Raw genomic sequence first — 24,336 nt, 5'->3', positions numbered from 1 at the left:
TAAAGTGGAACTTTTTCTTACACTTTATAAAGTGGAAGTTTTTCTTACACTTTGTAAAGTGGAACTTTTTCTTACACTTTATAAAGTGGAAGAAAATCTTACACTTTATAAAAAGTTACTTTACCTTTTCACTTTCTTCTTCTCCCCTTTCACTTTCATGGCTTCCAAACGTTTTTTCACTTTGAAGATTAAAATTTGATGGTCCCAATACGACAACTGAAGCGGCCCCACACTAAAAAATCAGAATCTTGAAAGATTGGAGTAGCACAGCCCGACAACACAACAATTCGACCCTACAAATTATATAAATTAGGTTTTTTTTTTCATCTCATATTTTCATTACTTTGAAATGATGTTGTAATTTGTTCAAAATTTCAGCAAGTCTTATACAATGTGCATTCAATTACTAAATATTGAGTTAGAAAAAAAGAGTCTTTAATTCGAAAGAAACAAAAGAAATTACAATATTGGATTGATATTGCAAAAATAGTATTTTGGTACTGCAGAATTACACATTTCCATCTCATGCTTTTTTATATTTAATAATTGAGAGTCCTTATGGTTACATCATGTGGAGTTTGGAACCTAAATAAGGTCATTATATTCTTTCCAAGCTATATCATAATGTCTTAAAGTGACTATATGTTTTTTCCCCATGAAAAATATTGCATAAAGATTGATAATGGCAGCAAACAGGTAGAGGCTAAAAAGGAACCATCTATTGGAACAATTCAGGGATGAAGAATGAGGTATTGAAGCTACGATAATACCTTGAAACACAAAATAATAGTTTGCAAGCTGAAAAATAGTGTTTTGAAGATGTTGAAGTCGTTCTTTATATTTGTCGACAAATTTGTCCATTGCTTCTAACATAGATTGCCTTCTTGCATTATTTTCAATTGTATTTGGTGCTTGTCTTCGAGCTTGATTAGTAGCTTCTCTTGAATTTCTTCCCCTAGCAATATGATCCATTGTGTTGAAATGAAAAAAATAAATAAAATTGTATTGAAATGAAATGTTATATCATATAGTATATATAGAAGGGAGACTAATACTTTTGGTTCCTCAATATATATATATGTAGTAGGGAGACTAGTACTTTTGTGTAACACTCCAGAAAATGATAGGGTAAACTAGAGCCTAAACGTGAGGATGAACGTCAAGAATGAGGGTTATAAGAGTCAAGGCCAAAGGGGCAAGTGCTAAGGCAAAAGGGGCCAAGCCAAAGCCAAAGGCCAAGGCTTTCCCCTAGCTTGGAGCTACTGCCCCACCTTCACGAGTGGGACCACGGGTCGTGGTCCACACCACGGCTCGTGAAGGCAGCTTGTGGTCTTGCCTTGGCCATGCTAAAGTGGCCACCCATTTGCCAAGCCACTGCCTCAACTTCACGAGAGGGACCACGACTCGTGGAGCCCTTCGTGAAGAAGCCTTAGGCATTGAGCTAAGGCCGCCCAAGTAGCATAGCTACTGCCTCAACTTCACGAAAGGGACCACGGCTCGTGAAGCCCTTTGTGAAAAAGACTTAGAAAATATGGGTTGTGGCACCAAGTGCCTAGCTACTGCACAATCTTTACGAGGGGGACCACAGATCGTGGTCCTCACCACGACTCATGAAGGGGCTCGTGAGGCTTGGACATGTTCTTTAAGTGAGGGTCAATTAAGTCTTTTCCTATTTAAGTCCAATTAAAGTGAGTCGTTTTGGGTATTTTTAGGGGTACTATATAAGTTGTTTTTAAGCCAAATTCACCCAATTGAAGTCATTAATTCACAACACCCAAATAATTCCCAAAATCCTCTCCCTCACAATATTTCTCTCACTAGAAATCCTCCATTGAAGAAGAACAAGAACTTGAAGACTAGGGCTTAAGATCTCATCTTCCTTACTCAAATTCGTGAGGAAATCTCCAATCAAGGTATGGTAGTCTTGATTCATGGAAAGCTTTCTTCCATGAAGCCCTTAAACTTTCAATTTCAAATTGGTAGATTCTTCAAAACCTAGGGTTTCCAATATAGTCATGGGTTCTTCATAAAAATGATTTCAATGAGTTAATTGTCTTATATTATGATTGAATTTTTGTTTAATGGTGATTTTTATAGTAAAGTCCCCCATGACCCCAATTTCATGAATTGTGATGGGTGTATTGATGCAAGATGAATACTATGAATTATGTCTATGGTATTTTAGTTATTGAATCTTGTTTTATCCATGCCTAATGTAGTATTTCTAGGTGTGATTGTGAGACATGATTCAAGACCCTTGAAGGGTAAATTATGAAGGTTTGTACATGTTGATGAAAGTTGTGTATGAACTTATGATTCACTTAGAAAGTGAAGATTCTATGACTATTGTGTAAATTGTGGTATTATTGAAGATTCTAGACTATGTATGAATTGTCTAGGATGATGATAATGTTGTTGTGTTGATTGAAAAGTTATTCTCATGAAACACTATGAACATAATGTGAAAGGTTTACTCACATGTTAATGACGATTCTAAGGTTGAAAGTTCATTCTCACCTAATTGATTGTATGAGCTATTTTATGAGTTGTATTGAATGAAGGGAAAGATATTCCTTCACACATGTAAATGCAATTCAAGACTAATTATGTATAATTTGAGAAATAATGCTTAGCACCGAGTGGATATAGAAAATGAGGTAGAGGACCTCCTGTCAATACAATAGGCCGGGTCATCTAAATTATTCTCATGAGATGGAAGCTCCTCCGCCAATACAACAGGTCGGGTTTCTGGAAGCATTCTCCATATCCCATAACTATGTGCCCACATAGGTCTTTAGCTAGTGGATCCACCTAAAAGCTAATACATTTAGTTCTACCTTAGGCAAGTAGGACACCTTCTTTCGGTGTGGGGTTACGACACGGGATTCTATATATCTCACATGGTCTATGTCGGTTATGGCTAATTTTTTCCCTACATGAAAAGATAATGAATATGACACGAACTATACTTATGACTCCTTGATGAGCTTTACTTAGTAGGAGTGGGGGTATGGGACTTCACTTTTACATTTCACAAGTAGACTTTGAAAGGGTTATGGGATGGTTTCTTATGCTATGATAAGATATGAATGTATGCATGTATGTTGAATGGATTGTTGCTATGGATAACTTTCTTTATGTTCAAGTTAAGGTACATGACTATTTCCTTGTCTATGAGTATTGACTATGATGAGGTCTATGTATGTTATGTATGACTAGGGTGGTCTCAAATGAGTACTTAGTGTGGTTGGTATTATGGGATGCCAATCAAACATTTCACAAGTACAACTTAAGGTTACTAAAAAGATTGTTCTATTATGTCATAATGTTCTCACATGATAAATGTGCTTATGACTTGTGTTTTACATTAAAAGTGCATGGTGATTCTCAAACTTGGCAAATGCATACTTTTGAACAAAAATGTCCTTTTTATCATATTTCAAGGATTTTTATGCATGCTTCCATACTTGGTACATATTTGTGCTAACCCCTATTTCTTCTACATTTTTGAAAAGTGTAGGTTCCGACTAGTTGAAGTCTACTTCCTTTCTTGACAAAGGCTTGGATTGCTTATCTCCAATACTTGTGGTGAGTCATCATGGTTCGAGGACAAGATGTCATTCACTTCTAGATTTTTTTCTTATAGACTACTTTTGAGACTTTTGATTGTAAAGGGGTGTGACCCTATTGATATTCTATTGTAGTAGATAGTTAATGAAACAATGTCTAGACTTCGCTTTTGTTTTTAATAAAAAGACTTTGATTGTAAAATTTGAAATTCGGCATCATTTCTATTTCCTATGTTTATGTATGCTAAGGGCTTGTATGAGACCCCTTCAGGGTCAAGTACGCGGTGTTGCATCTATGGGGTACCCTTGGGTCGTGACATTTTGGTCCCTCAATATTTCATACATTTTAATTTTGGTCCTTGCGATATATGACTCAACATATTTAACCTTTGATCCTTTTAGGTTGGAAATATGTTATGCTCAGAATTTTTTTAGAGATAGCAGGGTTAAAGTCGGCGTAAATTCTATTTTTTTCCTAAACCCCACTTGTTATTACACTCGATATGTTGTTGTTGTATTAACCTAAAATATGGAATAATAAATATAAGTTTAACATAACACATTGATAACTGAATGGTGGAGTGGTTAATAATTCTGAATCATTTTGAATATTATAAACAAAGAGATCAAAATTTCACAATTACACATTTCAAGTAATTGAAATATATTCATACTCAATAAGCACTAAAATTGAAATTTATCAAATTTTAGGGATTCAATTCCTCTCCATGGGGAAAAAACATATAGTCATCCCTCAATTGTTCCAATAGATGGTTCCATCTCTTTCACTTTAGGTATATGTTTCTTTTGGTTCTTTTTTTTCTATTTTATTTTCTTGTGGTTGACTCGACAAATAACACATTGAATTGACTTGCTCAAGTTAGAGATCTTTAACTCTCGTACAATTATTTGTTTGAAGGTAGTTCACGGTTTAATTTGTCAAGATATCATTATATTAAACGAATTAATAGAATTTTTCTCACAGCATATAATGGAGCATGTTGTGAATCCTTGACCGATTGATCGTACACTTCTTCTCTCAGCATGAGCATAAATCAGAATTGTTATGGAAATGTGAGATATCATTTAGCAGCCTTATGAGTAGAGCTGTCAAATAGGGCTTAGCCCATGGGGCCGGCCCAACCCAACCCGTTATTGGGGTAGGGTTGTGATAGAAATTTACAAGCCCATTTAAAACTGGGGATTATAAGCCCAATCCTTTTAGGCCCTTAGCCCTTGAGGCTTGATCGGGGTCGGGCCGGGGTCAGCCCATGGGCCAAATTATTTAATTTTAATTAAAATAAATATTCAAAAAATAAGAATAAAAAACTAGAAAACCTAAATAAGTGTTTGTGGAGTTTTTCTAAGGAGCTTACCTCGTGAATTTCTTTATTATTTAGTTTTGAATATAAGACTTGGATAGTAAACACTATTTATATTATATGTGATAGAATGTTTTATGGCTTGAACAATTAATTAGTTTCTTGATTTCATTTAACAAAATACTTTAAGTAATTATGTATTGCTAACTAAAGATTTAGTCAGAAGTGTTCTTTAGTTTACTAGTTTGTTTTTCAGATATTTTTCACTTAAGAGATTATAATTTTTTTTCTTTAAATATTTATTGCTAGATTTTATTTAGTAGGCGTTTGGCCATGCGATACCATATCACGATATGGTATCATGAGATGGAATCAGCACTTAGACATGCGATTTTACGTTGATTCCATCTCATGATTCCATATCATGAGAGGTGATACCATACTCTCCAAAAACCATGATATGGAATTATATGGTGATTCCATATCATTATTTGAGATATTTTAATACAATAATTGATCTATGAGTTTATATTTTGTTAAAACAACCCCACATTTATATCTACTAACCATTTGTTTCATATGTAAATAAAATTTATAACACATCATTACTTTTTAAAATTTATTATTCTCACCGACATAAAATTTATTATTCTCACCAACATATAGTCACTTTAACTCACACCTCAAGATTGTGAAACTTTTCAACATTCACTTGAAACAATTAACCGGCATGTTAAAATAGTTGCCGAGGCAATTAGCAAGATGACACCAACATTTATACAACCAAAAAATATGACTGGTGTACATTCCAAAATTCGACATAATACTCGATTTTGGCCTTGGTTTAAGGTAAAATTTCAGTCACATTAATAAATTTATTTTATGGCCTTAATAAGTGAACATTTATATTTTATGTGTAAGTTATTAGTATTTAGTTACATATTTCCTATAAACTTTGTTTAAAGAGATAATATTGATTTTATGACTTTGCATTGTCTTGGAAGCACTATTTTTATTACTCTTACAAACATTATTTTTATGAAGTACATTCTATAATGCTTCCAATTTATTTTATGTTCACTAAACTAATATTGATGTATTTTTTATTTGGTAGGATTGTGTTGGTGCGATTGATGGAACATATATAGAATGGGAGGTTCCTAAAGCGGTGCAACAAGCATATCGTAATCGCAAAGGAAGAACATCACAAAATGTCTTATGTGCTTGTGATTTTGATATGCGATTTACCTTTGTTGTTGCTGGTTGGGAAGGTACTTCACATGATAGTAAGTACTTGAGAATGCACTTGTTGAACCAACGTCACAATTTCCATTTCCGCCACATGGTAACTTTAAATTACATCCTTAGAATAAATATTATTTATTTACACAAAGTTGTCTCATTTACGTCACATATGCATTTAGTAATTCTTTATAAAATATTTTTTGGTAGATAAATATTATGTTGTTAATGCTGGTTTCCGAAACACAAAAGGATTTTTAGCTCCATACAAAGGACTACGCTATCATTTGCAAGATTACCGAGGAAGTGAAAGAGAGCCTCAAAATGCCAAAGAACTATTTAATTATAGGCATTCATCTCTGTGCAATGTGATTGAACGGACTTTTGGAGCTTGAAAAAATAGATTTAGAATTTTGAAACAAGGCATGAACCATTATGATATTGATACACAAGTGAAAATTGTCATACTTGTGCAGTGTTACATAATTATTTGCGAGAATACCAAAGTAGTGATGAAATTTTTATGGTCTATGAACATGAAGATATAGTTGCGGAGGATATTGACCAACAAATGGCTCAAAGTAACAATGTTGGTTCGTCTTCTCGGTCACATGATCGAGAAATGCAAGTTCAACGTGAGGAAATTGTCCATACTATGTGTGAGGATTATATTAAAGACTAGTACACTACAATTTATGTTCAACTTTTTTTATTAAATTAAAGTTAGATGAACAACTACTTAAGTGGAGAACAAATAACTTTGTAATAATTTATTATGCGATTTTATAATTTTTTATTTATTTGATAAGATTGAATAAACAATTGGGACTATTTTAATAGTTTTACAACTTATGGATTTTTATGTTTATGAGAAAATATACAACACAAAAATTACATATCGCATGTCCAAAGAAACCTTCAATTTCATCAATGATTCCATATTATGATACCATATCATGATTCCATATCGCATGGCCAAACATGCCCTTAGAATTATTGAAACAATGTTACTGTTTGTGACATTGATTTGACATAAAAAAAAAAAAAGGGTTGTCCCGCCCAAGCCCTTGACCCTTCTGGGGTTGAGCCGAGTTGACCATTTTACAGCCTTTTGAAATGAAGGGCCAGCCCTCCCCAGCCCATCAAATTCTTTGGCCCGTGAGGCTTGGGCGGGATAGGGTTGGGCTGACCCATTTTGACAGCTCTACTTATGAGGACGGTGCACATAAATGATGCTTGGAATTTATTTCGTTTGCACTGACCTCATGGACGTGTTGAGGAGATCTTACGTAGGTCCGGACTATATGATGTAGTTTGTGTGGGCAGGATGCAATATGATCGTGCCCTTGTTACAACTATGGTTGAGCGTTGGAGGCCAGAGACTCATTGCTTCCACTTACCTTTTGGTGAGGTCACGATTACATTGCAGGATGTGCATGTAATGTTTGGTTTGCACATCGATGGTGATGATGTATACATGCAGGATGTTGCACGGAGGATTCGTCCATGTCGTACTTTATTAGAGACACTCACATGATGCGCCATAGCACCTACTGATATGGATGGTGCAAGTCAGGTGAGGATACATAGCTTTATCGGCTACTTGCGAGATCAGTTACAAGTAGATTCGATAGGAGATGCTACTCCAGTGGAGCGGGTTGAAAAGATTGCTAGACTTTACATATTTGTTATATTGGGGGGCATCTTATTTCCGAACACGTCGGGGAACCTTATTAGCTTACAATACTTGGCGTTCCTAGATCCCATCCATGATGTAGGTAAGTACAGTTGCGGCAGTGCAGTGTTGGCCTACTTGTACCGTGCACTTTGTCGGGCATCTATCGATAACGTGGTTGACATTTGCGGATTTATTCCTCTCCTTCAGGTAACTTTACTAAAGTTTTAAAATACATTCAAATACAAAGAATCTTTAACATTACACCGTACAAGAATATTTTTTCTATATTCAATTTTTTAAAATATTTAAATTATATACAAATAATTTTTAAAAACTATTAAATATATATATATATATATATATATAATTGTTAATTTATTTTGTTAATGATGATAGTTTAATTATTTTGTTTGTCACATTAAGGTTTGGTGTTGGGAGAGGATCTTGCATGTACAACCATCAGCTCCTTCACCGCATGATGGTGACACATTACTTCCATATGCTAGGCGTTGGACGCGTGGAATTGATAGGGATACTGAGTCACATCATGTTCTTATCCCGATTAGGGACCAACTAGACCGCATGATGGAGGTTCAGGTACATCAAATAATTTTTGCAACTCTTTACTAGTTTTTTTAAAAAATATATAAATTACATATAAACGTAAATTATATAAAAGTAAATCAATAATAATTTTATTTGTATACTAAGTAGTTAATGTTGATTTTATCTAATTAATATATTTTAAAATAGTTTCGATGGACACCGTATAATGAGATTTTACATACACTGCTTCGTTGTTGTACAATGGATGAGACTTTATGGATGGCATGCGTGCCTATTCTTTGCCTAGAGATTGTTGAGGTGCACACGCTTGATAGAGTGATGCGTCAGTTTGGTCGTCCCCAACATGTACCTGCGATTCCTAGTTGGGGAACCAACCACCACGTGCATGATCAGCGTAGGAGGCTTGGACCGGAGGTTCTTGAAATGTTGGTTAAATATTTTGATGATTGGGGTAATCGACATCAGAGTTTAGAGGTTGGTAGATGATGGTACTAGCGAGGCAGGGTATAAATTGTGGTACATGTGGTACGGAAGGTTGCTTATAGGTAAGCCTGCATTAGAGGTTGTTGTACCGTCAGGCTTTGATTCCGCTATTACTAGCATTGCAATAGAAGGTTGCTTATAGGTAAGCCTGCATTGGATGATATGTCTCAAACACCCGGAAGAAAAAAGATTGTTACAAGAATTGTAAAGAATGTGAACATAAATGATCTTCTGGCCAAAAAGAGGAAGAGGGACAATGAAGATGAGGATGGATGGATATACGGGACTTAGGCCGCGAGATATTCTACGTATTTCAAGAAAGGGTTGTGGAACATAATATTATTATTTTTGTGTATGTATTTTTTTTTAGGAAAAGTGAATGAAAAAATTCATGTATATTCATATTTTTGTGTATGTATTTTTTAAAAAAAGTGAATGAAAAAACATGACTCGAGGATGACCAAAAATACAAATAAAAAGTTGCATATAAATTAATACAAAAATAAATTAACACAGTTAAACATATTTCTTTAACTACTACCACCATATGATGCGTTTCGAGCTCGTGATGGACAATTGCGCGTATCATGGACTATTTGTTTGCACGTTGAGCACTTGCGAGTGAGTGTACTTGTGGGAACTCCATTTTTTTATGTATACGGGTGGTTTTATTTACGCCCACTTTTCGTAAATATTTTTTATTTGCTATCATAATTAAGGGACTCTCGGGCCAATACTTTTCACTGGCAAGTGAATTGAATTGTCCGGAGTACTAGGCTTTTTTGTAGTTACGCACGCTGAATTCTGGTGCCATATGTTCCCATGTTTGATACCCAATTTGGTCAAATCCCTTTATTGCATGAGAACATGGAATGTGGTATGATTTCCATTTACCACATTGACATATTCCTTGCAATGCATTTACAATGTGCTTATTACCACCACGACCATGATGCATATGTGTCTGCACCTCAAATATGTTTTCCCTTTGTTGGTGGTAGTTGATGAGTGTGTGACGCTGTGACTTTTTTTGGTTATCTTCAAAAATCTTGAATGGTTTAGGCATTCATTGTTGCTTTTTTTGTACTAGCTAATTGACAAAGTTTGATCTTGTAGCAAATTCGTTCACAATCTGATTGTAAGTGAGTCTCACCATTGCAATAACTGGTAGGCCCGTGGCTGACTCAAGCAGATCATTGAATGAATCAGAACTATTTGTTGTCAGCATGCCTCATCTCCTACGTCCATCCTTGTGCAATGTCCATTTGTCAAGATCGTTCTTCATTAACCACACATACGCTTCCGCATTAATCTCATTGATCATCTCCATTTTTTCCAAAATACTTTTCTCCTAACAGTGATTTGCAGCTTCCCATAAAAGGTTGTTCAAAGTGACATTTTTTATTTTTTTTTTGAAAATTGGCCTTCAAATGTCTTAAACAAAAACGATGAAACCCAAATGGGCCCTACCAATTTGGAGAATTATACACGGATGAGAGTATTCCGTGATGTCTATCTGATATCAATGCTACACCTCTACGACCCTTGACAACGTGCAAGTGTAAATGATCCAAAAATAAAGTTCATGTCTCCATGCTCTCATTCGCAACTATTGTAAATGTCAAAGGTAATATTGAGTCGTTACCATCCGTTGCAATCGCAATCAACAACTTGATATCATATTTTTCATAGACATGTGTTCTGTCAATTGATATAACAGGATGACAAAACACAAACCCATCAATACATGGTTTAAAAGTCCAGAACATATAGTTGAATACATCTTCAATGACATCGACACGCCGCTCTGGTTACCATTCAACTATTGTTCCAGGATTGAAGTGTTTCATAGCTTCCATGAACCATGGCCACTCGGCAAAAGAACCCTCCCAAGTACCATAGACTTTTTCAAAAGCACGCTTGCGACCAAGATAGGCTTTTCTCCTGCTTGTCGAAATGTCATATGCTTTAAGAATGGTTGTTTGACAGTCTTTGATGAACAATCTGAAAAATAAAAATAATATTAATTATCAAATAAAAAGGTATACGTTGTGATGTATATTCATCATGTGTATCGCCAAAGATATCTGGACCATCTGGGAGATGATCAAGATAAGGAATTTCATGATTACAAAAAAGACTCATGGACATTGGTATTGCTGGCCGATTGGGCATAAAAAAATCATCATCACTAGATGATGCCTAAAATGAAACATTATCTCCTGATTCCTAAGCATTAGGCAAATAATCACTATCACTAGTTGAAGGTGAGCCGTAATTTGGAAGGTCACGATCATCGATATTCACAGGATCAATGGGCTCATCTTGTGTGATATTTTCCCTATATGTGTAAAAAAGTATAAATATTTGCCTCATGCAATTAACTTAAATAAAAAAAATTAAGTGTTGGACACACCGATAATCATCTGCATCAAAAGTAGGCGAGACATGAAAATTTGAGAATGTCCCAGTATTTTCCGTCTGTAGACATTGAAATTTTGTGGAACTCTACAAGACGTGTTCAATTCGAATTGAGACTCTAGAAGGTGTGTTCAGTTTCAATTAGAATTCTTAGAGGCTACTCAACCCTAAACCCTAGTCCATGCCTATATAAAGAAAACTAAATTCTCTTAAAAGGCATCTCGAAAATTCCATAAAGAGATCGAAATCTCAAAAATTTCGTAAAGAGATCGAAATCTCGAATATTCTGCAAATTGATGGAATATTCATATAGAGGTCAAATCTAAATCATCTTAGTTCGAGAAATACGCCACTAACGGTCCTCGAATCATGGATAAATCTCAGGAGAGTAGAATCAAGGGAGAAACAAAATTGTACCCGCATTGATTTATCAATAAAATTCACGTTTCTTCAGATTTTATTTGTGTGGTTTATTTATTTTCCATATGTTTAAAAAAAATCGCAAACAAATTGGCACGCCCAGTGGGACCAAATCTGCCCTTCATCTCTTCTTTCATAAATCAAATCTGAAAATCTGAAGCTGCAAAGGTGGAAGAATGAGTACTTCAAGCCTCGTCTTTTAGTTTCATCGAGTCTACACTCCGGCAAGTCTTGACATGGGGCATTTGTAGACATTGAAATTTTGTGGGACTCTACAAGACGTATTAAATTCAAATTGAGACTCTAGAAGGTGTGTTTAGTTTCAATTAGAATTCTTAGAGGCTACACAACCCTAAATTCTAGTTTATGCCTATATAAAGGGTATTGAATTCTCTTAAAAGGCATATCAAAAATTTCATAAAGATATCGAGATCTCGATATATTCCACAAAAGTCATGGAATATTCATATAAAAGTCAAATTTAAATCATCCTAGTTCGAGAAATACGCCACCAACGTCCCTCGAATCAGGGATAAATCTTATGAGAGTAGAATCAAGGGAGGAACAGAATTGTACTCTCATTGATGAATAAATATTATGCTTCTTCAGATTTTATTTGTGTGGTTTATTTATTTTCCATATATTTAAAATTTGTTGCAAACAAATTAATTTCGTCAAGTCCCTTGATTAAACTCTCCTCTCATCTCAACTTTTCAAGGTTTTGTTGGGCTTCTAGCCTCTTTTTGTCAAATGCTTCTAACTCAGCAAGACGCAGTCGAACATTTTCTTCTTCAGTGATCCCTTATTGAATAACAAGTCTTAAGGAAGGTATTTGATGCTCAAGTGGTAGGACTGCTTCAACACCAAAAGCGAGTGAATATGGTGTTGCTTGAGTTGGAGTACGGTACGTCGTCCTATATCCCCGCAAAGCTTCTTCCATTCTTTCATACCAATCCCATTTGGACTTGGAGACAACTTTCTTCAGGAGGTTGCATAGAGTCTTATTGAATGCTTCAGCGAGACCATTGGCGGTAGCATGATACATAGAAAATTTACGCTGCTTGAAACCAAAGAGATCACAAATTTTGTTCATTAACTTGTTATCAAATGGCTTGTCATTATCTGTTATTATGTAGCGAGGGATGCCAAAGCGATAGATGATATTCACTCGGATAAAATTTGCAACATTCTCTGCTAGATTTGAGATGAACCTCCTCAAGTAGGCTAGTTTTCCTTGGAGACTTTTTAACTCATGAATATTTCGAAGCTCAGGCATCTTCGATATTGCATCAACTTTGGCTTAATCTATTTCAATTCCTCGATGTCTCACAATGAAGCCAAGGAACTTTCCAGAAGTAACTCTGAAGGCACACTTCAATGGATTCATCCTTAGTTGATATCTTTGAAGCAACTCAAACACCATTCTTAAGTCTTTCAAATGATCATTCCTCTTTCTCGACTTTACCACCAGGTCATCCACATAACATTCAACATTTTTATGGAGCAAGTCATCAAATATATTTTGCATAGCCCTTTGATATATAGCACCAGCATTCTTCAAACCGAAAGGCATCACTTTGTAGCAATAAATACCTTTAGGCATGCGAAATGCGGTGAGTTCTTCATCCTTTGGTGCCATGAGGATTTGATTATAGCCAGAAGAACCGTCCATGAATGACATCGCCTCATAACCAGTAGTAGCATCAATCATTAGCTCAAGAATGGGAAGAGGGAACTCACCTTTAGGACATGCATTATTGAGATCCCTGAAGTCAACACAAACTCGAATTTGGCCATTCTTCTTCCTTACATGAACAATATTTGAAATCCATGTAGGATATTTAACTTCACGAATGAATCCTGCCTCAATGAGTTTGTTGACTTCATTCTCTATCAATGGAACCAAGTCTGGCCTAAAACGTCTTTAGGCTTGCTTAACAGGACGAGCACCATTTTTGACTGCCAACTGATGGACTGCTACTTTAGGATTCAAGCCAGACATTTCTTTATAACTCCAAGAGAAGACATCCCTATATTCTTTTAGTATATTCATATAAGCGATTTCTTCATTAACTTCTAGAAAGGCACTCAAGTAAGTAGGCATTGGGTCTTCATCAGTGCCAAGGTTAACTTCCTTTAAGGGATCTATTGTGGTCTTCACTCCTTCTTCAAGTTCTGGTGGAGCATCTCCAGCATCTTCCTCTTCTAGAGGGTCATTTTCATTGACAGATATATGATAACACTAGACAATATCTTCTAACTCTTCATCAATCTTTATTTGAGGTAAAGAATCGTGCTCATTCTAGATTGCAACATGATATGAAGAGCCTACACTTTCTTCATCTTCCTCGCGCTCCTTGGTGTAAACCACAATATGAGCCTTTGCCTTGAGTTCCTCTTTACACGAAATCACAAGTTCCACTCATCGCCTCATTCTAGAAGGAATCAAACTTTTGAAATCCTTTTGGATCATAGATGAAGTCAACGTGTCACTTTTAGATAACTTCTCCGATGCTTGTTGTTTTTCTTCTTCAATGGACCTAATCTCTCGAACACAGAAGTTCTTGCAGTCGATCAAAGACGAAAGGCTTTTTATTGGGAGCAATGACATCATCTTCAAAAGTTATATGATTATTGCTTGCTCGTCTTATGGAGATGCAAACTGGTGGTGGTTGGTTATAGCCTAGGCCTTCACGTGCTTGCCTAGTTTTATCAACTGATAGGAGTTTCCCTAACATTGATGGCTCATTAGGATTATATCCGGCCTTCGCAAATAACTTGTAAGCATTAGGATTAAAACCTTCTCCCGTGCGTTTTGTAGGGAGTGCCACATCTTGCACTTGATTTTGAGCGATTGTCTTTCCTGGTAGCTTTGAAGGCAAGTTTACTGCATCAATTCGTCTGATAGGAAGAGTTAGTCCTCTTAATGCATCTTCTTGAAGGGTAGATGATTTGACTTCTTCTTTCTTTACTTTTGGAACATAGCGAAGTCCAGAAGTTAGATTCTTCTTTGAAGACATGGTCCTCCCTTCATTGAGATTGGGACGAAGTTCTTTAGTGTCAACTTTTGCCTTTTTGACAGCCGTTCGATTATTTTGCTTGTGATCTTGTTAGACTTGGTTGATTTGACTTTATTAGATTTTGTCCCTTTAACAACATAACTCTTCAAATAGAATTTTGCATCGGCAAAGTGCGTCTCAACTTCGGTGAAAGGATTATCATCTGCAACTATCTTCCTTTCAATTCCGTCTTCAAGATACTTCAAACATTGATAGTAAAAAAATGAGACAATTTTATTCTCGTGTACCCAAGGCCTGCCAAGTAATATATTGTATGAAGTCTTTGCATCGATTACGTGCATCCATGCGTTTGATCGCAAATATTTCATGTGGATTTGTAATTTAATGGAGCCTATGGACCTCTGTCCTCCTTAATTGAATCATTGTATCAACAAACGACTTTCACTAAGTTTTTCGATGATGATGCCGAGTTCCTTCAATGTGTCGATAGGCAAAATATTAACTCCAGATCCTTCATCTATCAAGATTCTATTTATCTTCTTCTCTAACACCTGACCAACCATATACAAATGACGATTGTGTAGTGTTTCACCAAATAGAAGATCATTATTTGTGAATGTGATTTTTGTATCACATGTATGTGCTTCTTGGGAAGAAGGTTCAATAGGCTTTTCAGAAGATGACATCATTGACGAGATTTCTCTTGTTGCATTTTCTTCGCCACTAGGAGACACTTTTGGTGAGGATTCTCTCGTTATTCCTTCTTTGTCAGTTGGAGACACCTTCATTGTTTCTTCTTTATCAGCATTAAAACATGATGCCTCTACATTTTCTTGAGTAGACTTTGTGCGCAACCAACTTGGTAAGAATTCCTCTAGAGTTATAGGATGTCGGGGTTTCTGGTAGTGATGCACTTTTACCTTTGCCTTCTTTGGGCGCTTTATTGATTTCTGCTTCACCAGTTTCTTCACCATCTTCTTTATAATCGGTTGCTCACATGATTCTTTTCGTAAGCTTGACTTGTTGCGTCTTTGCCTAGTCATAAGAATCCAGCCTTCATCACCATTTATATCAACTTGAGATTTGTTTAGCTCCAATGACTCTTCTTCATGCTTTTCAGTGATACATATTTGGACCGGATCGAGCGAGCCGAATGTGATGGAGATTTGATTAGAACTAGTTTTCTCATCATAAAGGACAATCTTCTTTTCTCTAACCAATCGCATCACTCTATCCTTGAAGACAAAACATTTTTCAAGAGAATGACTCACAAGTCTATGATACTTGCAATAAGTTGGGTCATCAGCTTTTCCAGCTTCATCAGGCCGCTTCATCTCTGGCAACTCAATGAGCTTTAATTTAAGCAACTCATCAAAAATATTAGAAATGTTAGAATCCAAGAAGGGGTATTCTTTTTCTTGCATTTCCCTTAGGATCGATTTTTGGTCTGAACACGCTTGGAAATTCGTTCTCACACTTTGCTTCTTCCCTTCCTTCTGAGTGAACTTCACAGGCGACACATTAACATTCATTTACTCTTTGTTGTCGTTCTTGGCATCTCTTAAGTTTCTGCTTGTCTCTTCATTTGCGAGGGTCATGGACAAACATCATATCCTTTCCGGCAGAGGACATGCTCAACTACATTTCATCAACGCGAGTAGCTAGATCTTCAATGTATTTTGGTTTTATTCCCTGTAAGATATTAAAAAAAAAGTTCTCAGTGCATCCCTTGGATACACATTTCTATTGCAGAAGCTTCACTAAGCTTATCCTTGCAATTCAGGCTCGTGTTCTTCCATCGATTTATGAATTCTATGGCTAGTTCATCCTTCCTTTGGCGAGTATTCGTAAGTTCTACCATGCTCACAGTATGCCTCGTGCTATAGAATCGATTGAGAAACTCGTGCTCCAGTTGCTCCCAACTATCAATAGAATTGGGCTCAAGATCCGTATACCAATCAAAGGCATTTCTTTTTAGAAACCGGACAAACTGCTTGACAAGATAGTCTCCATATGTTCCAACATTATTACATGTCTCCACAAAGTGTGCAACATGTTGCTTCGGATTTCCTCTACCCTCAAATTGTTGAAATTTGGGAGGTTGATAACCAGCAGGTATTTTTAAGTTATCAATTCTTGCGGTGTATGGCTTGACATACATATGAGATGACTTGGTGGAGACTTCATACTTATCTTTGATAGTGCCTTCAATGAACTCCTTCAAGCGATAGAGTGGGATTATTCCTTCAGAAGAAACTGGCATCTCATTAACAAGCGGTGCTTTCTTCGTAGGATCTCCAATCTCTTGAACTTCAACATATTTTTTGGGCGCATGACTTTCTTCTCCATCTAAAAGTCCTTCCATTCGATCCATCAACTTATTGATTCTAGACTCTTGGTGTTGTACATGCTTTGTCAATCTTTCAACCAACTTCGTCAGATTTGCGAGTTGTTCCTTAGAGGAAGAAACAACAACCATCATTATTTGCATGATCATTGGAGATGTAGGAGAGTAGCATGGATTGTTGCATAAGTTGATCTTCAGCGGACTCACATTACGCGATGCACATGGAGGTGACTCATTCGTTGAATCATAGCTCTCATTTGTGGTAGCGTTCTTGGAACCAGATTGCTCAAGGAGAGCCAATGTCTTCTTGATCTTTTCAGTAACACTACTTCTTCCTTCTAAAGCGTTTGCGAAGGAACTTGATATTTTTGGAGTCGTAGACCCAAAAACTGGAGTTGATGCGGATGACACTTGAAGTGTTTGTTGTCCTAGTGTAGCAGCCTTGCTTCTCGTAACAGCTCTGAAACTTCCAAAGGTAACACCCAAAATGCCTTCAACTTCAGTAGAGAACTTGGAGCTGGTGGCCTTAAAGGCAGTTGATCGAGAGTTATTCTTCATGGAAGTCATCTTGATATTCTTTGATGCTTGAAAAGTTGAGATGAGAGGTAGAGATTGTCCCACTGGGCGTGCCAAAATTTGTAGACAATAAAATTTTGTGGGATTTTACAAGACGTATTCAATTCGAATTGAGACTCTAGAAGGTGTGTTCAGTTTCAATAGAATTCTTAGAGGCTACTCAATCCTAAATTCTAGTTTATGCCTATATAAAGGGTACTGAATTCTCTTAAAAGGCACCTCAAAAATTTCAAAAAGAGATCGAGATCTCGATATATTCCACAAAAGTCATGGAATATTCATATAGAGGTCAAATTTAAATCATCCTAGTTAGAGAAATATGCTACTAATGGCCCTCAAATCATGGATAAATCTTATGAGAGTAGAATCAAGGGAGGAACAGAATTGTACTCGCATTGATGAATAAAATATTATGTTTCTTCAGATTTTATTTGTCTGGTTTATTTATTTTCCATATATTTAAAATTTGTTGCAAAAAAATTGTCACGCCCAGTGGGACCAAATCTGTCCTTCATTTCTTCTTTCATAAATCAAATCTGAAAATCTGAAGCTGCAAAGGTGGAAGAATGAGTATTTCAAGCCTCGTCTTTGACTTTCATCGAGTCTACACTCCGACAAGCCTTGAAGCAAGGGGCATTTGTAGACATTGAAATTTTGTGGAACTCTACAAGACGTGTTCAATTCGAATTGAGACTCTAGATGGTATGTTCAGTTTCAATTAGAATTTTTGGAGGTTACTCAACCCTAAACCCTAATTCATGCCTATATAAAGAAAACTAAATTCTCTTAAAAGGCATCTCAAAAATTTCATAAAGAGATCGAAATCTCGAAAATTTCGTAAAGAGATCGAAATCTTGAATATTTCGCAAATTGATGGAATATTCATATAGAGGTCAAATCTAAATCATCTTAGTTCGAGATATACGCCACTAACGGTCCTCGAATCATGGATAAATCTCAGGAGAGTAGAATCAAGGGAGGAACAGAATTGTACCCGCATTGATTTATCAATAAAATTCACGTTTCTTCATATTTTATTTGTGTGGTTTATTTGTTTTCCATAGATTTAAAAATTTGTTGCAAACACCGTCATTTCAAAGTGGGAGGACTGACCAAAATAATTATCTACTCCATAACTTGGAGCAATATTCCTCTCTTGCTAAGGTAAACCGATACAAAATATAATAATAATAATAATAATAATAATAATAATAATAATACTAATAAGAATAATAAATCATATAAATTAATAAATAATTGACAAAATCAACAAATAATAATCGAAATATAACTATTGAGCATTACCGGTCACTTTCATTGATAGTTTTGTTCAAATCAAAATCATATCGACCGCTAAGAATATTTTGATAATGAGTCATGTTAGGAAAATCAGTAGATTGAGTTATTGGAAATCCATCAAAGCTGTTATAATTTTCTAATCGGGGATGGACATTGACTGATAAAGGAGAACGTTGTTGACTAGTCTTAGGCTCTTTCCTAACATAGATTTCAAATATTGTTAACTTGATTTGATCTGCGTAGTCATTTGGAACCCTCAGAAAGTCGGTCAACGATTCGTCATTATAGATAATTCACTCTCTGAAATTTACTTGTCCTTGTGATAAAAATGAAGTAGGGTATTTTCCGACTATAATCAAATTATAATTAGTACTATTTATACTCATTCTTTTATAAATTGATGAAAAAAATTTATGATATCGGCCATTAATTGAATATTTAGCATTATGTTTGGGAGGACAATTATAATAAATGGTATTTTCGTCATGTATAATTTCGCCATCCCAATAAATCGAAATTCTAACTTTTGGTTGAGAAGACATTTTTTTTAGATTGAAATGAAGAAAGATAGAAGACTACAGATGTTGAAGGTGTTATGTTTGAACGTCCTTAAATAGAGCTTGGAGGAGTTTTCAAAATAAAAAAATAAAAATACATAATGTAATAATTTTTTCCATTTTTATGATATGTCAAATCAATATAATTGTATGACAAACACTACAAAAGCTTTATAAAGAGATACAATTCAATGCAAAACGTGAAAAATATTCCTCTTTGTAAAACAAATATTTTTCTTTCACTTTATAAAATGTAAGAAAAACTTACACTTTACTTTACAAAGTGTAAGAAATTGTTCCGTTTTACAAGATGTAAAAAATAGTTCCGTTATGTATTAAAATATACACGTTATGAGACTAACGAAAAACGTTTGAAATATTGCATAAAACGGAATATTTTCTTCCACTAAGCTTAATTTAGTTACTTCTAGTGACTTATTTTGATCACTTTTATTTTTTTGTGGCTTATTTAGCTTCCGGACTCTGCTTGTTCACCCATTAATCCGACGTAACCTCGTATATTTATATATATATATAAAACATTATAAGATAGATATATTAAGACATCAACATCAAGTGATCAAAAGCTTGATAGGTACTTTGATTCAATTGTTGACCTGAAGGTCTCCCTAGGGAGATGAGCTACGCTTCAAAATTCAAATGTTTTCTTCTAATTCTCTAATACAATTTTTATTCCTTTTCCTCCATTTATACTTTATTTATTTACTTTAAGTTTAGTTTTACTTTTTTTTTATATTTATGTAATTTCTTGAAATAAAAAAAAATTGTCTGGCTAAAAAATCTCTCAAGATAATTCATTTTTTTCTAAGAAATGAAAGAGTTTCTTAACTTCATCATTTTGATAGTTATGCACTTAAACAATTATATTATGCAATTTATAGTAATTTTATATTAAGAAAATCAAGCATTCATAAACTTAAAATAATAGATCCGTCACTAATTAAATAATTAAAATTAAGAAAAGAATAAAAGAAATTAATAGAAGTGCAATCACTAAAAGAATTATGACCTAGATATTTTATTAATAAGAATAATTTTTTATTATTATGAACCATAGTTATCATCATGTCGTGAACCTTATTTCTACATTAGTAAACAACTATCATAATTTAATTACCTTTTAGAATTTTACAATATAATATAATGCAGTTGCTCCTCTAAAACGTTTCCTTGTATACTAATCTTCGCATAAAAAAAAGTGATGCAGAAATCTTTGTACCTAATGCTTTAACGCGTAGACTTTTCTCCAGAAAAAAACGTGGCGGTGCCATTGCAGCACAAATCTTGAAATTGTCCATTCCTCAAACCCCAAAAAAAGTGACAAAGGAACAAGAGTTGTTTGAGCTGAATCAAGAATGGATCTGCCAGCAGAAGAGCTTCAATTCTTGACTATACCTGATATTTTTCAAGAATCAATCTCCATACCTAAGAGATCTCCAAAAACATTCTACCTAATTACCCTTACTTTAGTATTTCCTTTATCTTTTGCAATCTTGGCTCATTCTTTGTTCACTCATCCAATCATTACTCAGCTTCAACAAAACCCAAATTCATCTCATGCTTCTCAATGGACAAAGCTCATTGTTTTTCAGTTTTTTTACCTGCTTTTCTTGTTTGCTTTCTCTTTGCTTTCAACTGCTGCTGTTGTTTTCACTGTAGCATCAATTTACACTGCAAAGCCTGTCTCTTTTTCATCTACCTTAGCTGCAATTCCCAGTGTTTTCAAGAGGCTTTTCATTACCTTCATATGGGTTTCTCTTTCTATGTTGGCTTATAACACTGTTTTCTTGATTTTTCTTGTGCTTCTCATTGTAGCAGCAGATACCCAGAATGTGGTTTTGTTCCTTTTCTCCTTTTTGGTTGTCTTTATACTCTTTCTTGTAGTTCATGTTTACTTCAGTGCATTGTGGCATTTGGCCAGCGTGGTGTCTGTTCTTGAGCCTATTTATGGTATAGGAGCTATGAAGAAGAGCTATCACTTGTTGAAAGGGAAGACAGGAATGGCATTTTTCTTTGTTTTTGGATATTTGTCTATTTGTGGGGTAATTAATGGGTTTTTTGGGTCTGTTGTGGTGCATGGAGGTGAAAGTTATGGTGTGATTTCAAGGATTTTGATTGGTGGGTTCTTGGTTGGAGTATTGGTGATTGTGAATCTTGTGGGGCTTTTGATGCAAAGTGTGTTTTTACTATGTTTGCAAGAGCTACCATCATCAAGGGATAGATAAGACTGCTCTCTATGATCATCTTGGTGGATACCTTGGGGAGTATGTGCCTCTGAAAAGCAGCGTGCAGATGGAGAACTTAGAAGGCGGTCCCTTGACGCCATGATGGTGAGAAAGGCTGAATCCTTGTGCTTTCATTCGAATTTGTTGCATGATATATTGGCAAGAGGAATCGTAAAGACATTAACTTTGAAGTAGGTTGTTGTGTTTTGGCACTTGAATTTGTTTGTATACATAATAAGTAACTTTGCTCTTTGTGCTTTCTTGATAAATTCCATTAATATGCACCAATAGTGTTTATAACAAAGCTCTGTGTTCTTTGTACATGTTAAAATATATCTATTGATAATTGTTATGCTATGTGATTGTTCGCCACCAGAGGTGGACAAATATCATATACTGCGTATGACTGCTCCGCTGTTGTTTATAGAAAGAAAGTTATACCATTGTTCATTGTATCAATTGAGATAAATTCGTCCAACTTTGTCTCTTATGTTGTACTCAACTTTGCTCTTTGTGCTTTCTTGATAAATTCCATTAATATGCACCAATAGTGTTTATAACAAAGCTCTGTGTTCTTTGTACATGTTAAAATATATCTATTGATAATTGTTATGCTATGTGATTGTTCGCCACCAGAGGTGGACAAATATCATATACTGCGTATGACTGCTCCGCTGTTGTTTATAGAAAGAAAGTTATACCATTGTTCATTGTATCAATTGAGATAAATTCGTCCAACTTTGTCTCTTATGTTGTACTCAACTTGTCAAGTCTTCTCTTTGTTTTCCTGTGCTTATATCTCCTCAGAATCCCAGTGGAGATCGAAATTTAAGTTGTTAACTAAGCTGAGTGATTTAAATAGATACAGAAATAATAAGGGTTTGGCCTACCTGTAATAACTGAGTTGGTACTTTTTCTATTTCAGCCTCACCAAACCTCTGCATTGCCGTAGAACTGATTCCTTTTTTTCCCCTCAAGGATTGGAATGGTACTCTTCTATGATAGTCTAACTAGCTTCACTCCTTTTTGTGGGGCAGTTTACTTGAAAAACAAATAAAAGAAAAGGCGAGGAATCGCCTCATTGGACAGAAAAGCTTACACTTCATTGTGTGTGTCTTTTGTTAGGAAATTGGTGGGGAGAAGAGAGGGGGAAATGCTCAACCTTCACCGTATTATATTAAGTGTGTAAGTGAAGGAACTGTCTTGGACTCAGTTTTGTGAAATATTCTTTTAACGGTAATAAGCTAACAAAATATTTTCTTTGCTTCTGGTTATGCAGAACTTCAGTTTAATTTAGTGTACACCACTTAAACTAGTGAAATAGTTTTGCTAGGAAGTCTCACAGCATTATGTGTACTCACTTAAAGCGGCTATCCATGATTTAGTCTTTCCTCCTTTCTCCTTTTCACTGGATATTAGTCTTTTGGGATAATGGTCAAAATACACTTGAACTATCACTTTTTTCGCGAATTTTACATCCCATCTATCAACTATTTCCTTTTCCTATCTGAACTATCACCATCTATGTATTAAAACACACCTAGTTGAGTAGGTGGTGATAGTTCAGGTAGGAAAAGGGAACAATTGAAAGTTGCAGCTACTAGAAAATATTGAACAATTATATTGAGATGGAGTGTTGTACTTGGGTAAGTGGGTGGGGGTTGAAATCTGAGCTACTTCGATGGAGTGATGTCCTTGGGTTACCTCCACATAGCCTCCAATGTCTGGATGGTCCTCTTTGACTGGCCATAGGTCTGAGGACAAAATGTTGTGCTAAGTACTCTGCTACCGAAAGCCTTTTGGATGCCCTGCCACAAGGCTAAAGTGAACCCTGGATATTTGATTGATACTATGGATGATGGTATCCTGTGTAGGCATACTATCTCATTATGGAACAGTATCTCAGTATGTATATGTTGGGTAGGTCTAAGAAACTCAGAGATGTCACAAACCCAAATTGGAAAAAAGATATATATAATGTCTTTTTGGCATAACATGGTAGTTGTAGATGAAGCTGAAAAGTTTTCTTGATTTCTTAACTGCCCTAGAGGAGTAGCAAAGGTAGGGGTGGACGTTAGGTCGTTCAAATTGGATATGTAAATTTCAGTTTGGATTTTCCGGTTCTCAGGGTGAGAAATTACAATCCAAATAAACTCGAATTGGATTCGATTTTTTTAAGTTCGGTTTTGGATTAAATGGTTTGGATGTTTTTGACTTTTCAGTTTCGACTTTAGAGCATTTGGGGCAGGCCATAACAATTAACAACCTCAATTCGCCTAATAGTTTGCTCTTTATAATGTATAACTTTCTACCGTTAACAAGGATGGAGGCCACCCTGCAGTCCATGCCATGTAATTCCATATTGAACTTAATATTATAATAGGTATGGCCGTAGGTATTAATCTAATATCTATTTTTTTTTTGATAACAAGGGAAACCCGCAGCTGCTACCCTTTTGGTGCGCACAGGGTAAAACCCCGCTCCTATGCAATAGCTCGCAAACCACATAGGAGAGGTAACCCACACTAGGCAAGCCCGGTGCGACGAGCTCGACCCAGAAAGCAAACCCATTGCTTTCGCTGGCAAGGG

General features: G+C 35.5%; 2 protein-coding genes and 1 pseudogene across 3 annotated transcripts; 2 read left to right on the top strand and 1 right to left on the bottom strand.

Moving 5' to 3' along the window:
* The first annotated feature begins 7,691 nt into the window (after window positions 1-7,691).
* Window positions 7,692-9,152, top strand: LOC125832765 (serine/threonine-protein phosphatase 7 long form homolog). Its single transcript, XM_049511961.1, has 4 exons — window positions 7,692-8,018; window positions 8,235-8,408; window positions 8,565-8,852; window positions 8,979-9,152. The coding sequence occupies exons 1-4, from the start codon at window positions 7,692-7,694 to the stop codon at window positions 9,150-9,152; spliced, it is 963 nt and encodes a 320-aa protein (XP_049367918.1).
* A 1,520-nt stretch (window positions 9,153-10,672) lies between these two features.
* Window positions 10,673-12,978, bottom strand: LOC125832764 (uncharacterized). Its single transcript, XM_049511960.1, has 3 exons — window positions 12,517-12,978; window positions 11,278-11,342; window positions 10,673-10,865 (listed from the first exon to the last, which is right to left on the bottom strand). The coding sequence occupies exons 1-3, from the start codon at window positions 12,976-12,978 to the stop codon at window positions 10,673-10,675; spliced, it is 720 nt and encodes a 239-aa protein (XP_049367917.1).
* A 7,753-nt stretch (window positions 12,979-20,731) lies between these two features.
* Window positions 20,732-22,235, top strand: LOC125832748 (uncharacterized; annotated as a pseudogene). Its single transcript, XR_007443259.1, has one exon. The product of XR_007443259.1 is annotated as an uncharacterized LOC125832748 (transcript).
* Window positions 22,236-24,336: the final 2,101 nt, after the last annotated feature.

Source organism: Solanum verrucosum, unplaced genomic scaffold (assembly GCF_900185275.1).
Source record: "Solanum verrucosum unplaced genomic scaffold, falcon-dt-bn FXZP01000081.1, whole genome shotgun sequence".
NCBI classification, from domain to species: Eukaryota; Viridiplantae; Streptophyta; class Magnoliopsida; order Solanales; family Solanaceae; genus Solanum; species Solanum verrucosum.
Note: the sequence above shows the minus strand (reverse complement) of the source record. Positions and strands in the feature narration are given on the sequence as shown.

Excerpts from the sequence above, each read along its gene's own strand:
- LOC125832765 (XM_049511961.1), top strand. The coding sequence starts at position 7,692 with ATGGATGGTGCAAGTCAGGTGAGGATACATAGCTTTATCGGCTACTTG. Across the intron at positions 8,409-8,564 it reads ACCGCATGATGGAGGTTCAG|TTTCGATGGACACCGTATAA; the intron begins GTACATCAAATA and ends ATTTTAAAATAG. Across the intron at positions 8,853-8,978 it reads ATCGACATCAGAGTTTAGAG|CATTGCAATAGAAGGTTGCT; the intron begins GTTGGTAGATGA and ends CGCTATTACTAG.
- LOC125832764 (XM_049511960.1), bottom strand. The coding sequence starts at position 12,978 with ATGCCTGAGCTTCGAAATATTCATGAGTTAAAAAGTCTCCAAGGAAAA. Across the intron at positions 11,343-12,516 it reads AAATACCTTCCTTAAGACTT|ACGGAAAATACTGGGACATT; the intron begins GTTATTCAATAA and ends CAATGTCTACAG. Across the intron at positions 10,866-11,277 it reads TTTGATGCAGATGATTATCG|ATTGTTCATCAAAGACTGTC; the intron begins GTGTGTCCAACA and ends TTTATTTTTCAG.